Raw genomic sequence first — 13,559 nt, forward strand, 5'->3', positions numbered from 1 at the left:
ACTTTGTTCTCTTTGGATACTAGCTTTGGGGGAAGCCAGCTACCATGTAAACAGTCCATCTGTCCTGAGGCTGTCATGCTGTGAGAGAGTCCAAATTAGCCCATGAAGAGAGACCCCATAGTGAGCCCTAAGACTATAGGGAGAAAGAGAGATGTCCCAGCTGCTCCCCAATCCTTTGCCATTTCAACTCCAGCCACTGGGTGAGAGGCCATGAGCCAGATCTGCACAGCCTAGTCCTTCCCAAACTCCTGACCCACAGAAACTGTGAAACACACTGAAAATGATTGTTGCTGTTTAAGCTATGAAAAGCGACGCGTTATTGTGCAGTAAAACTGAAACAAGAGTTTTAAAACACTTCAACTCTGATCTCGCGTTCCCAATTTATGTGATGTTATTTTCCAGTACTTTTGTTGTATCTTTTGTTTTGACACCATCAACCAAAATCGTATGCAAAGACAATGTATAGTTATTATTTTATGCACATGAGGTTTGTTTAGATTCATTCATATGCTTACCAATTTCTTTGCATACCAGCTTTTTCTTCTGAAGGAACATTCTTTTTTTCCTGAGATACATTCTTTAGAATTTCTTTTAGTGAAAGTGTACTGGTGATAAATACTCTCCTTGTCTGTTTTTCAGAAACAGACATTTTCTTTTGGAAAATAATTTGCTGAGTACTCATCTCTATGTTGATCGTTTCTCCTTTCAGTGCTTTGAAGGTACTTTTTCAGTGCTTTCTCACTTCCATTTTTACTATTTGAGGACGTTTGCTTTTTAATTGATTACCATTCTTTTGCAGGTTATCTGTCTTTTCTACCTGGCAGCTTTTTACAGTTTCTTGTTACCTTTAGTTCAGTTTTACTAAAATGGTCTAGGTTTGCATTTTTTAAAAAAGTTAATTGACTGTGTTTGATGCTTCATGTTTCCTGTATTTATGGATTACATTATTTTTTAATTCTAAAAAAGTCTCAATCTTTACCTTTATTTTATAATTCCACAACTCTAATGTAGTCCCTTCTCATTCTATTCTCCACATTTGGTTATCTTGCTTCCATATTTTCTCCATCCTAGACTCCAGTTCACCAATTTTCCTTCAGCTATGTGTAATCTGATGTGTATTCATTTCAACAATCATACTTTTCATTTCTAAATGTTCTACTTGGCTCTTGTTCAGGGTTACGTAGTTAATTTTGATATTCTCTTATTGGCTTATTCCTTTTGTTCTATAAAAATTTCATTCTTAGTTATATACTGCATTCGACAATTCCAGTATATTCTAAGGCATTTGTGTCTGTAATTTGTCATTTGCTCTTTGCCTCTGAGGACTCTCAATTTTAATGGCCTGTGTGCATTTCAGTGTTTGCTACATGAGCTTATGTTTATTTGAAAGTGATATATGGGAATTCCAAGAGTTTTCCTCCAGAAGAAATATGTGCTTCTGTTGGAAGCTAGGGGCTGCTAAGGACATGGGATCACATTAAATCCCTTAACAGGGCTTTAATGTGGGACACACAGGAGCATAGTAGGTCCTGGGCTTGATCTCCAGCTCTCAGCATTGAGATCAGAATTTTATATCTCATAGTTAGTTTTAGTTCCCTCATTTTCTATTTTGTGGGGTTTTGTTTGTTTGTTTGTTTGGGGAGAGGTGTGCAGATACCCTTGGAGAGTCCCTAAATTTGATGAACCCAATAATACATTTGAAAATGTTTTATCCAAGAACAAAATGTATTCCATCAGGAGAGTCCTCCTGAATAGCTCTGGTGGATATCAGCCAGAACAGCTTCTACCGGACACAGTTATATTACCTCATTTGTATCTCTCACCATCGTCAAGACAATTTTATTCTCACTTGACAGATGGGAGGTTAAGGAACTAATGTTACTAGCCAGCAAGTAGAAGCACTCGTCAGTACTGGCACCAGAATTTGAACACAAATCGGTTGAAAGCCAAACTTGTGTTCCTCGCCATTATGTATGTAATATTGCCTCCCAGACACAAACTTCATAAAGATCTCTACCCTTTTAGAAGCATCTCTGCTCTGTCTTCTACTCTGTCTAGTTCCAGTTTTAGTATCTGCTTTTTAATGCTCTTGTATCATGACAGACGTTAGACTGAGCGGCTATCAGTGACTGCCAAGCCTTGATGCAAACACTGATAAGCTGCTCTGAGTTTGGAGAGAAAAGAAAAAAGAAGTCATCCGGCAGAACAGATATGGAAGTTTCAGGAACACAATCTGAGACATGAGTCATATAGAATTTTAAAGAGAAACTGCTATAATCTTCTTTAGAGCAAAGTTATTTTCCTCTATGCTCAAATTATTTTTTAAAAGTACAGAAATAAAACAAGCAATTGTTCTCCCTGCTAATATTGCTACACTCCCAATTGTCTTTAGCAAAAGCAGAGGCAATAACCATTGGATGAAGTCTCTTCCACTTGTATGGAAAGAGATTACCCAGGCTTTATATGATATTAAGAACCTCACAATAAATATTGGGGTCTCATATCAAGTCCTCCTAATGAATTAAAAGTTAAGCATGTACAAATTTTAAAAAGCTAATTCCACCATTCACTTATACTCCATTTGTTCTAAAGATTTTATTTCCTAATTCATGTCAACTTTTTTAAAAAAAAGAGTAAATAAGTCTTCCCAGTTAAGTATTCCACTAATACTATTTTGAAATATCTGTTACTAAAAAATTCATCTCCTCATCTTAAGATCATAGATATTTTAACCGACACCAAAACAAAATATTTTCTTTAAAAAAAGCTTATTTATTTTGAGAGAGAGAGAGAGAGAGAGCCAGGGAGGAGGAGAGAGAGAGGGAGGGAGAGAATCCCAAGCAGGCTCCTTTAGCCTGTTGTTAGTACAGAGCCCGATGCGGGGCTCAATCTCACCAACCGTGAAATCATGACCTCCACGGAAATGTAGAGTCAGACACTTAACCAAATGAGCCACCCAGGTGCCCCCCAAAAATCTCTTTTTATAAGATAAATCAAACCACATTCAAATTTGATTTGTAAAATTTGGTTTCACGAGATTTTTAAAATATATTCATTCATTCCACAAACATTTACTCTGCATGTCTTGAATGCTAAACAACATGCTAGGGTCTAAAGAGCAAGGTGAAAGATTCTTGACTCCAAGCTGCTCACACCTGTACTACCACCTCTCATATGCCTACCTGGAAACACACACACACTCAGGACCCTGATGCTCTTTGTTAGTGGCTGCAAATAATCATTTCCCAAGTTAGAGCTTCAAAGTTTACAAATGAATTCTTAATGTCATAATAGGACAATCAATTAAGTTCCAGTTTTTATGTATAATAATCATTTTCCCAAATACATACTGAACTCCTGTTGCAGGTAAATGGCTAATTGAGTTTTCAACTCTACTGAAAAAACTGTATTGAAACAAGCTTTGAGAAGTCTCATCTCTATTTTTACATCAAGTTACTGTAGAATGACTCAGGCTAGGCCAAGTAAATTTTAAATATTTGTGAGTAATGGAAACGATGGAAAATCTGATAAAAAAAATATGTGCACATACATGAAAGTTTTGTATAAATTTCAGAAGGGGTTCAAGGAACCCCTAAAACTCTTCAACAGACCATTCAATAGGATCATGGGAATATCTGCTGACTGTCAGCAACTCCAGGGTGGGAACTTCAGCCGTGTGTCATTCAAGTTAGTACTCCCTGTCCCAGGGCAGATTTCAAATAGTATTTGTTGAATGAACATCCTGGCAGCATTGTTCTTGTGAAGCTTGCATTTTTATCTCCTCTTCCCCTGTGAATTTCCAAGTTCCACTTCCACATATATCCTTTCCTAAAACTTATCCGACAGCCTAGGCAACAATCTTTTTTCCAGGCTCTACTTTCATAATTCTCCCTTCTCCACTTCACAAAAGGCACACCTCCTATCACCCAAATATTACAATGATGTATTGTCTCAGAGGGTAAAAACCACTCAGGCAGGCAAACAAAGAAACATTTCCAAGATACAGTTTCTGAGGGAGTGTCCCTTGAGAAAGAACAAAAAGATCCTTATAAGAAATACAAAGAAGCTATACTTCATTTTATCCAGAGGATAAACTACTGGCAATCCCCATACCTTACTTCTATGTTGAGGAATTAGAATTCAGAAGTAAGATGATTATATGGGTTACATTTTAACACCTACTTGAATTAAAAGGTGGTCAGCCTTTTTCTTACAGAAAGACAATTTGACTTCTGAATTACTTCAACAAAGAACACTGACTTTGTTAGAAGGGCAGGTAACATCCAAAGAGCTGTATCTGCATTTCTGAGACTTTGGCAATATATATTTAAAGCATATGCACAATATAGAATACACTGAAAGTACATACTTGGTGAAATATAACCTTATGCCAAAAAATTAGATAACTTAAAAATGATCAAGGAAACAATGATGGATTTTTAAAATACTTTTAAAGGATATTTAAACAAAACTATTTGAGGCCCAAGGAATTAGAAGCAGTATGTTGATGAAGGGGTAACCCCATGAACAGATCCTTGCTGTCATCTACCTACAAAACTCAGCAAAGAAAGGAAGCGAACAATAGCAGTGAATTTGAACATCCAATACACTCTGCTGCCATATTAGAACAACCTCTCTTCTCTGAGCCCATAACAAAGCACTCAGAAGGTAAGTGTGACTTCCTGCAAAGCCCTTTCTAACCTTGCGTCTCAACTGTCCTAACTAATCTCTTTGTTCTGGGTGCAGTCAAGAAGAATGCACTTTATATCCACTGAACAACAATTTGTGAAGAAGTCAGATCTCATGTTATGCATTCTTACCACACACACACACACACACACACACACACACACACACACAAAACAGAAGCCCAAGGAAACTTTTGGAGGTGATAGATATGTTTAGTACCTTGAGTGTGGTAGTAAGTATCATTAGTGTATGCATATGCCCCAAATCATCAAATTATATACATTAACCATGCAGGTTATACCTGCAATTACACCTCAATAAAACTGTTTTTTAAAAGATAAGAATGCACTCTAAACAATATATCCTAACAAAGGCTATAGCAGAGTTCCTTGCTGAGAATTTCTTTTAAAGAAATCAATAATGCTATCTTCTCTAACCTTATTTTTGCTACCATAATTATGTGTCCTCCTATACATATATTTATTTTATTGAAAGACAATAAAAGTATTGTTATAAAAATAAATATTCACATGGATTGAATTTCTTAAATATGAAAAATGAAACTATAAATGCACTAGAAAAATACAAGATAATATTTTTTTATGGAGGGGATGTGGATAAGGAGGATCATCCAAAGAAAGATTTAAAAATAAAGCCATAAAGGAAAAGGAAATTTCAATGCATAAAACGTGTTAAATTTTGAAAGGACATAAGTTAAAAGATCTATGATACGCTAGAAGGAAATATTTGCTACATATACAGCAAACATATCTATAATATAAATAGTTAATATCTATCATACAAACCATTCCTATAAATCAACAGGAATATATTTTTTAAAAGAAAAATCACACAAAATGAGCAAAAAATACAAGCAGGCAATTCACAGAGGAAATACTAATAATCAATACCCACTCAGCCTTTGCTGTATTCAGAAAAATGCATATTAAGTAAAAAGTAATATATCATCTCCCACCTAACAAACTGCCAAAAACTTAAAAGATGAATAGTACATAATGTCGTTTTTAGTATTGGGAAACAGGTAGTCTTATCGTTTACAAAAGAGAAAGTAAATGGTACATTTTAGAAGGGTGATTTCACAGTATCTGTCAAAATTAAAAATTGTTGGGTTGCATTTCTAAAGATCTATTGTGTGAGAATGCTTACTGTTAAACCCAAACAAGCAGGTGCAGCATTGCTTATAAAGTGACACACAGGTGCTAGTCACTTGGATAGGACTCCTTTAGATTACAACTGGCTGAGCCCACAACATCTGGGTATTTCAGTCCTAATTGCTAGTTATCTGTATGGGAGAATATGAGGCAATGTTGGATTCCTCTTTTCACAGGGATTGAGTCATTCTCTATAATGAATAATCCTTGGAGAAACAGCCCATAGTGTACTGACCGGCTTCATCAACTAGAGACCAACCCACCGAAGCTTCCACAGCAGCTGTTAAGATCTCTAGAATTGATTTGGGAGCAAGAATTTTCCATCTGAGTTCCTAAATCTGATTGATTGTAACATAGTATAAGATCATCACATGATTAAAAATTCCTGTGCATTCTAACAATATTATTATGTTCATGCATACATGTACAGTAGGTTGGTCATTTTTTGTTTTTATTCTTTAACAAAACCAATATTAACTCAGTTCACCAATCAATGCCAATCAACGAGTTGGGACAAAAGCCAAGAAGTTGGAGAGTAGTAGGAATGACTAAGCAGGCTATTGCTTGTTTTGAGCAAAACAATGAATTTTCATGTTATTTCTACCACCTCTAGAGGAAAGAAACAGAGTCCCAGAAGAAGCATAAAATAGTGTTTAGATTCCCATAATCCTGCTTAGTTTATTTACAATTCTCTCCTTCATTTTTCCTGCCTGTCCAGATGGGTTTCTTCTTTATTTCTCAAACTGAATTATGTTCACTGTCTTTAAGATGTTAAATACTTCAAAGGCCTTCCTCTTTAGTTCCTCACAAACAAAAGTCATAAACTCTTACCTTTGCCGAATTATGCTGGGGTTAGCTGTCACTAAATGACTTTTGGATCCAACATCTTTAGTGTATTCACTTGACAAAGGAGGAAGATTGCATCTAGAGAAACAAAAACATTTTAGAATGATTTACAAACTTTTAAATCAAGTCTGTTTTCATGACAAATGGGAATTTTACTAGGTCTAGCTCAGTTCAAAAATAATCATTTTTATCACCTCTTCCTTTTAATAGTCATTAGATGACTAACTATAACCATCTTAAAAGTGCAGTCATAAAAACTAGTCCTGTTTAGAAGAAAGAAAATGTCAGTTAGAGAGTTAAGTGATCTATTAAAAAAGAGACATTAACTATTCCATTCAAAATATTTTTGAGGTAGTAGGACAGGAAGTATTAGGCTTGAAACTGGAACTCAAGAGGGTGTGGTACATTAAGGACACAGGACTACAGTGTTCTCTGTATACCCCAAAACCTCAAGACACAGGTAAGAATTGTATTTGCTTATGGTTTTTCTTTCTTTTCCCAAATTCTAAATTTTACAATGTACATTCAGAGCAAACTCTGCCATCTAAATCAATATATGCCCAATGTAGTATGTGTTGACTACTGGTGAACACATAGTGATTTGTTATCTAAAGAAATGCACTGATTCTCCATTGTCCCAGTTCAGCCAAGGGAAAGAGTACAGGTGATGGTTTCCTGGTGACAAAAATAACTCCCCTCCCTCACCACACACACACACACACACACACACACACACACACACACCCCACCCAGCAGCGCCGGCTGCTTTCCTTGGCCACAATGTCTTATGAATGTTTACAATGGAAAATATGGCAACTGCATATCCAAATTCCATGGCTTTCTACCAGGGGAACATTAGGCAAGTTAATTCATCTGCGTGGCCTCAGTTTCCCCATTACACAAAATGAGGATAATGGCTTTTCCTTTCTAATGAGGCTGTTCTAAGGATTACAGTAAAAAAATGTGTAAGAAGTCCCTAGCTTGATACCTCACACATAGTAAAAACTAAAAAATATCATGTATCAGAAGTATATATACATATAACTAAATATATACATATTATTTATGAAGACCCTAAATGAATCTGTACTTTACATTAGGTTTTCTTTTATTACTCTGTCCTACTTTCTCCTCTCCACCCATAGCTCTAACTTGACTCCTACCACATGAGGGCATGTCTAACTTGTCACTATTTCAACAAACTAAAACTTCATGCATTCGTAGTGAACAAGAGCTCTGCCATTCCCCCAACTACTAAATTTGCCTTACAAATTTCCCCAGGGCATGGAAATGTCCATGCACCCACTCAGCTGATCAGCTCAAGTTCCTTGATGTTATCTTGTATTTGCCCTGTGACTCCTACCACATCAGGGCATCCTGGGTGGAACTTGTCTCAGTTGATTTGGAATGTTCCTTTCATCTGCTCTACAGTAATGAGATATTGGGTTTTCAGGCAGCTACCCACAGATTAATTGGTCAGGCAGTTGGTGACTTTTGCTGAGTGCCCACTAAGAACAAACACAATGGTCACTGTGAGCGGGTGAAGGGGAAGCCAAGTCACAGGGGCTCCTCTTGAGATGTCTAGAGCCTAGTGGTCACACCATATCTCGCGGGGTTTCTGAGAACCCTTGTGGGGGAATGGGCTTAAGCATTACCAACCAGGCTCATCCGGCAATGGTGCTATGATCTTGTGATTTAACTGACCTTTGCAAAGATGAAGGTGATTTCAAGGATAAAACATAAGCTAAAATTTGGGCATTTATCTCGTAAGGAAGATTTGATCTTGATAACATTTTAGAATCAAAGATGTTACAGAAAAACTATAACCTCTGAATACCGCTGGGGAGTTCAGTCAACTTGTTTTGACATTATTAATGACACATAGCAGTATTTAATTCCCGTAGGTTGACCCATGGTTCCTATGTCTGGGTTCCTTTATACCTTCTGTCACATAGTAAAAGCTCAAGAAAAACTCCCGGATACTGATTGTCAAATCCTACAACACAGGGAAATGCTTAAAACAATTAAGATAACCTTTTAACATATGCATTTCTGGAAAATAATGACACTGTATTTTGGTGTAAGTATCTGCCTTAAGTTCTTCTGGGTAAACTTTCTCTTCAAGTGCAAATGTCTGTGGCACTTCCTTATAGCTCTTTTCTTAGAAAAAGCACACTGTAATTTTAGCTCCTCAATTCCTAAATTGATAATTACATAGATTTACAAAGAAGGCATATTTAATACAAATTGTTTCTAATAAGGCTTAATTGTGTAAAAGTGTTTCAAAATTTGTATTATTGTTTGTTGGCACAATTAACAGATATTAATGGCTAATGTGTCTTGGTAACCGTGCTCATGATCCTGAAAGATTGATCACAGAATTGATGAGAAATGAGTATTCTTTGAATTGGGGAGTAAAGTGGTTGGGTTTGGTGAAGAAGAATCTTTAAACAGAAAAAAAAATCATAAAAGTACTTTTAAAATGTCATACATATCATTCATCATCAGGGAAATACAAATCAAAACTACAATGACATATCACCTGACACCTGTGACAATGGCTAAAATTAACAACACAAGAAATAACAGGTGTTGGCAAGGATGAGGAAAAAGGGGAACCCTCTTGTACTGTTTGTAGGAATGCAAACTGGTACAGTCACTCTGGAAAACAATATGGAGTTACCTTAAAAAGTTAAAAATTGAACTACCCTATCATCCAGCAATTGAACTGCAAGGTACTTACTCAAAGAATACAAACACACTAATTCAAAGGGATACACCCTGATGTTTGTTGTGCATTATCTACAACAATAGCCAAACTATGAAAACAACCCAAGTGTCCATCAACTGATGATCAGATAAAGAAGTGGTAATCATATACATAATGGAATATTACTCAGCCATAAAAAAGAATGAAATCTTGCCATTTGCAGTGATGAGGATGGAGCTAAAGAGTATTGTGCTGATGAAATAAGTCAGTCAAATAAAGAGAAATACCATATGATTTCACTCATATGTGGAATTTAGGAAACAAAACAATCGAGCATAGGGGGAAAAGGAGAGACGCAAACCAGGAAACAGACTCTTAACTACATCGAACAAACTGATGGTTACTAGAGGAGAGGTGTGTGTGGGGATGGGCTGAATAGGCCATGGGGATTAAGGAAGGCACTTGTTGTGATGAGCACCAGGTATTGTGAGGAAGTATTGAATCACTATATTGTATACCTGAAACTAGTATTATAATGTATCTTAACTAACTGGAGTTTAAATAAAAACTTTAAAAAATGTTATACATAATTAAGTATGCAAAATACACATTTGAGCCTAATTCCAAGGTACCAAAATTATGTTACCCTCACTTGTATCTCTGAGCCACCCAAATCATCTCCAAGATGCAATTACCATTACCTCTGGCTTCCAGACCTTCCAGATAAATTTTATTCAACAATATTATTTTTTAAGTGTTGTATTGGGTTATAGAGCAAACATTTACTTTGAAAAACAAGAAATCGGGGCGCCTGGGTGGCTCAGTCGGTTAAGCGTCCAACTTGGGCTCAGGTCATGATCTCGTGGTCCGTGAGTTCGATCCCCGCGTCGGGTTCTGTGCTGACCGCTCAGAGCCTGGAGCCTGTTTCAGATTCTGTGTCTCCCTCTCTCTCTGCCCCTCCCCCGTTCATGCTCTGTCTCTCTCTGTCTCAAAAATAAATAAACGTTTAAAAAAATTAAATAAAAAAGAAAAACAAGAAATAAATTTTTAGCATTAGAAAATGTACTTGAAGAGGGCACTTGTGATAAGCACTGGGTGATACATATAAGTAATGAATAACTAAATTCTACTCCTGAATCCAATATTACACTATATGTTAACTAACCAGAATTTAAATTCAAACGTTAAAAAGTAACAAATAAAGTAAAATTTTAAAAATGCACTTGAAAATACCTAAGCAAAGAAAAGTGTGATATTGTTATATCCTAATACTGAAAAAACACTTTGAAGTAATGTGGTATGTCACTGTGTGCAGGTAAGGCTGTTTTTGGATCTGTTCTCTCACTGTAACTGTCCCTGCACCCTATAGTCTAATACCAGACATACTACATGCTTTCTAATCATATGTACTCACTAAATATTTAATTTTGAATGGATGATACTACCTCAATTTTCTCAGGGTGCCCAAAAATTGTGCATGAAGCAACCATTTCTAAGTAGATCCATAAATGGTCAAATAAGAATAATTTATAAACAGATTATCAACCCTTAATTACTCTCATATTATAAACCATAAATGAGGCTTTTAAAGAATTTGATTGCATTATGAAAATGGCCCTATTCTTTGCAGGGATTCAAGACGGTGGCATAGGAAGACCCCATACTCATCTCCTCCCCTGGGCACACCAAATCTACAGCTAAATATAGAATAATTCTCCCTGGAAAAGACCCGAAAACAGGCTGAATAGTAATTCCACAACAAAAGATAAATGGGCCACATCAAGAAGGGTAGGAGAGGCAGAGACACGGTCTTGTCACAAACCCCACTCCCGGTATGGCAACCCACAGGTGGGAGTGATCTCACAATTACAGAGCATATCCCTACGGAGAAAAGTACTTGAGCCCCAGATCATGCACCCCAACCCCTGGGACCTGCATCAGAGAGACGAGGCCCCAAAATGTCTGGCTTTGAAAACCAGCATGGCTTATACCCAGAAGACCCAAAGGACTATAGGAAACTAAGACTCCCATCTTAAAAGGGCTTGTGCACAGACTCATTTACCCTGGGAATCAGCACGAAACTGGCAAGTTGAAAAGCACCTTGACCATATGTGAATGAAATGCATGGGCTAATCTTAAAGCATCTGCCAGAAGGGCAAGGGTCTGTTGGAACTCTCTTCAGGAATGGAGGTGATTCCATGGGTTATTTTTGCACTCTCCTACCTTGCTGGCACCACTTTCCCTGAACTGGTGCTCCAATTCCCTCCTTTGATATAAAATTCCAAACTTAGCAGGCATGAATCCTATTGTTCCTCTGCCCTGCCAAAGCCTGTGGAAGGACATGCTCCAGTCTGGTGCTGTCTTGTAGACCCGTGTCTCCAAAGTCAGCAGCTGCATGCAGGACACACAAAGGATGCCCCTCAAACACCTGGCTCTGGGCCAAGGGGAACTTGTGTATCTGGGCCCCACAGGTCTTAAACAATTAGAGAAACAGTTCCTGGCAGGCAACCAACCCCAGGTCACTGAACAGACAGCAAACTAAAACAGATCCCCATCTTCCTGTAACCATTCTTTGAAGACCGGGACACATAACTGTTTGACATAATACATAGACACAAACACAGAGTGTCAAGAAAAATGAGGAAAAGAGGTATATTCTTCAGTTGAAAGAACAAGATAAGACCCCAGAACAAAATCTTAATGAAATGGAGATAAGTAATTTACCTGATAGAGTTCAAAGTAATGATCACAAAGATGCTCACCAATCTCAGGAGAGTGGATGAACACAGAAAGAATTTCAACAAACAGATATAAAATATAAAAAAGTACCAAACAGGGGCACTTGGGTGGCTCAGTCAGTTAAGCTTATGACTCTTGATATTGGCTCAGGTCATGATCTCACCATCTGTGGGACTGAGCCCCATGTCCGGGCTCTGCGCTGGCAGCATGGAACCTGCTTGGGATTCACTCTCTCCCTCTCTCTCTGCCCCTGCCCCACTTGCTCTCTCTCTCTCTCTCTCTCTCTCTCTCACACACACACAAAATAAATAAACATTTAAAAATTTTTAAAAAAGAAAATACCAAACAGAAGTCATAGAGTAGAAAAATACAATAACTGAACTGAAAAATACACTAGAGGGTTTCAACAGCAGAGTAGATGAAATAGAAGAAAGTATCAGTTATCTGGAAGGCAGGACATTGGAACTCACCCAAACAAAGCAGCAAAAAGAAAAAAAGAAAAAAAAAACCTTTGAAGTGAAGATAGTTTAAGAACCTCTGGGACAACATCAAGTAGATCAACATTTGCATAATATGGGGGATACCAGGAGGAGAGGAGAAAGGGACAGAAAATTTACTTGAAGAAATGATTACTGAAAACTTCCCTAACCTGGGGAATGAAATAGACATTCAGATTTAGAAAGTCCAGAGAGTTAAAAAAAAAAAAAAAGATACATCTCGAGACCCACACGAGGACACATTACAGTTAAAATGTCAAAAGTTAGGAGTGCTGGGTGGCTCAGTCAGTTAAGCACCCAACTCTTGATTTTGGCTCAGGTCATGATCTCATGGTTTGTGGGATCAAGCCTTGTGTTGGGCTCTATGCTAACAGAGCAGAGCCTGCTTGGGATTCCCTCTCTCTCTCTTCCTGTGTCCTTTCCCTGGTCTCTCTCTCTCTCTCTCTTTCTCTCTCTCTCTCTCTCTCTCTTTCAAAACAAATAAATAAACTTTTAAAAAATATCAAAGTTAAAGATAGAATCTTAAAGCAGCAAGAGAAAAACAACTTAATATATATAAAGAAACCCTCTTAAGACTATATTCAGACTTTCAGCAGAAACCTTGCAGATCAGAAGGAAATGGCATGATATATTCTAGGTATGGAAAGCAAAAAACTGCCAATCAAGAAGACTCTACCTGGCAAGGTTATCATTCAATTGAAGGAGAGATAGAGGGCTTTCCAGACAAGCAAAAACTAAAGGACCACCATCAAACTGGCCTTACAAGAAACAAAAAGGAACTTCTTTAGGGCACCTGTATGGCTCAGTTAAGTGTCTGACTTTGGCTCAGGTCATGATCTCACGGTTCATGGGTTCGATCCCCACCTCGGGCTCTGTGCTGACAGCTCAGAGCCTGGAGCCTGCTTC

General features: G+C 37.4%; 1 protein-coding gene across 18 annotated transcripts in view; it reads right to left on the reverse strand.

Moving 5' to 3' along the window:
- Window positions 1-13,559, reverse strand: part of ST8SIA1 (ST8 alpha-N-acetyl-neuraminide alpha-2,8-sialyltransferase 1) — a 150,316-nt gene that overhangs the window by 47,183 nt on the left and 89,574 nt on the right. For all 18 annotated transcript variants that reach the window (XR_006219820.1, XR_006219819.1, XM_042991916.1 and 15 more), the window contains one exon: window positions 6,693-6,785. Coding sequence is in view for 16 of the 18 variants with exons in the window: in XM_042991916.1 (XP_042847850.1) it covers window positions 6,693-6,785 (93 nt within the window). In the remaining 2 variants the exon portion in view is untranslated. The remainder of the gene's footprint in view (window positions 1-6,692; window positions 6,786-13,559) is intronic.

This window comes from Panthera tigris, chromosome B4 (assembly GCF_018350195.1).
Source record: "Panthera tigris isolate Pti1 chromosome B4, P.tigris_Pti1_mat1.1, whole genome shotgun sequence".
Taxonomy (NCBI): domain Eukaryota; kingdom Metazoa; phylum Chordata; class Mammalia; order Carnivora; family Felidae; genus Panthera; species Panthera tigris.